The 1,278-nt window shown below is 49.8% G+C and overlaps 1 protein-coding gene across 1 annotated transcript; it reads left to right on the forward strand.

The window, feature by feature from the left end:
• The first annotated feature begins 284 nt into the window (after positions 1–284).
• LOC119298094 (protein PELPK1-like) lies at positions 285–1,023 on the forward strand. The gene has a single exon (XM_037575614.1). The coding sequence runs from the start codon at positions 351–353 to the stop codon at positions 753–755; it is 405 nt and encodes a 134-aa protein (XP_037431511.1). The 5' UTR covers positions 285–350; the 3' UTR covers positions 756–1,023.
• The last annotated feature ends 255 nt before the right edge of the window (positions 1,024–1,278 follow it).

A 1,278-nucleotide genomic window follows, 5' to 3' on the forward strand; every position in this document is an offset into this window, starting at 1 on the left:
GCACTGTTTTGAAGATATACAATACCGTCAGTGCACCTTCGCGCGAGAACGTGTGGAGGCAGATGAGAAATTATGGTAGACTAATTATCAAAGACGGTTGAGCAAATCGAAACTGCAGCGTCGGCACAGCGTCGGCACAGCTCTTCATCAAAAACGGTTGAGCAAATCGAACATGCACGCACAGACATTCTCAATCGGGTCAACAACCCACCTAATCACGCGATCACTTTGAACTGTATAAATTGCCCGGTATTGACCCATAATCAGAGCAGAAGCAACATCTAGCAGTCACCTGCTACACACGAGAGAGAAAACCATCTCTCAACAGTACGTCCGCTAGTTCTAGCTATATGGCTTCCAACGCGAGCATGTTGGCCATGTTCATGGCGTGCGCGCTCCTCCTCGCCGGCAGCACGTGCCACGCCGCCCGCAACCTGGCCGACACTACACCGGCGGCTGCTAGCGCCGTCCCTGGCCTGCCGGCCGTGCCCACGGACACGGTCACCCTGATGCCACCAATGCCGTCGGTCACCCTGCCCACCGTGCCGCAGGTGACGCTGCCACCCATGCCCTCCATCGTCGTGCCCAAGGCGGTCCTCCCGCCCATGCCCAAGGTCACCCTCCCCACCGTGCCGCAGGTGACGATGACGCCGATGCCCGCCATTGTCATGCCCAAGGTGACCCTGCCGCCGTTGCCCTTTGTCCCGAATGTGAATGTGCCTATGCCTTTCGCGGCCACACCCCCGTCAGCGTAGACGCGCCCACGCGGCGGTGCTCTCGCCCTGTCCACGATAGGGCGCCGTTCATCTGAGTGTGGCGTCAGGTCACTCCGTGGACACGACGTACATCTTCTTACATGCAAGCTCGGTGTTTTATATGCCATGTATCATAGTACCAGTAATTATTGCCTATTTTTTTTACGTCTCAATAGTATGTGTATTGGTAGTGTTTGAATGTTGAGCGTTTTGTCCCATCGTATGTATTTATTGATCTTCTTAAATATACAAATTACTATTTGCAGGTAAGTTATACTTGTCTTGCATAACTAAGTTAACGAGTGATGTTACATTGTCTCTTCCCTCCCAGTTACTCGGAAAATCATCTCTAATCCTGCAAAGAAAAAAAAACATCTCTACAAAAAGGTACAATTGCACCAAAAACTGCAATTACTAAAAACAGTCCAAATTGCATAAGAGAGTGTAGTTACACAAAATGTGTAGTTGCACAAATAGTAAAGTACAACAAAAAATTGAAACAAAACATAAAAGTACATTTTTT

Source organism: Triticum dicoccoides, chromosome 5A (assembly GCF_002162155.2).
Source record: "Triticum dicoccoides isolate Atlit2015 ecotype Zavitan chromosome 5A, WEW_v2.0, whole genome shotgun sequence".
Lineage (NCBI taxonomy): Eukaryota > Viridiplantae > Streptophyta > Magnoliopsida > Poales > Poaceae > Triticum > Triticum dicoccoides.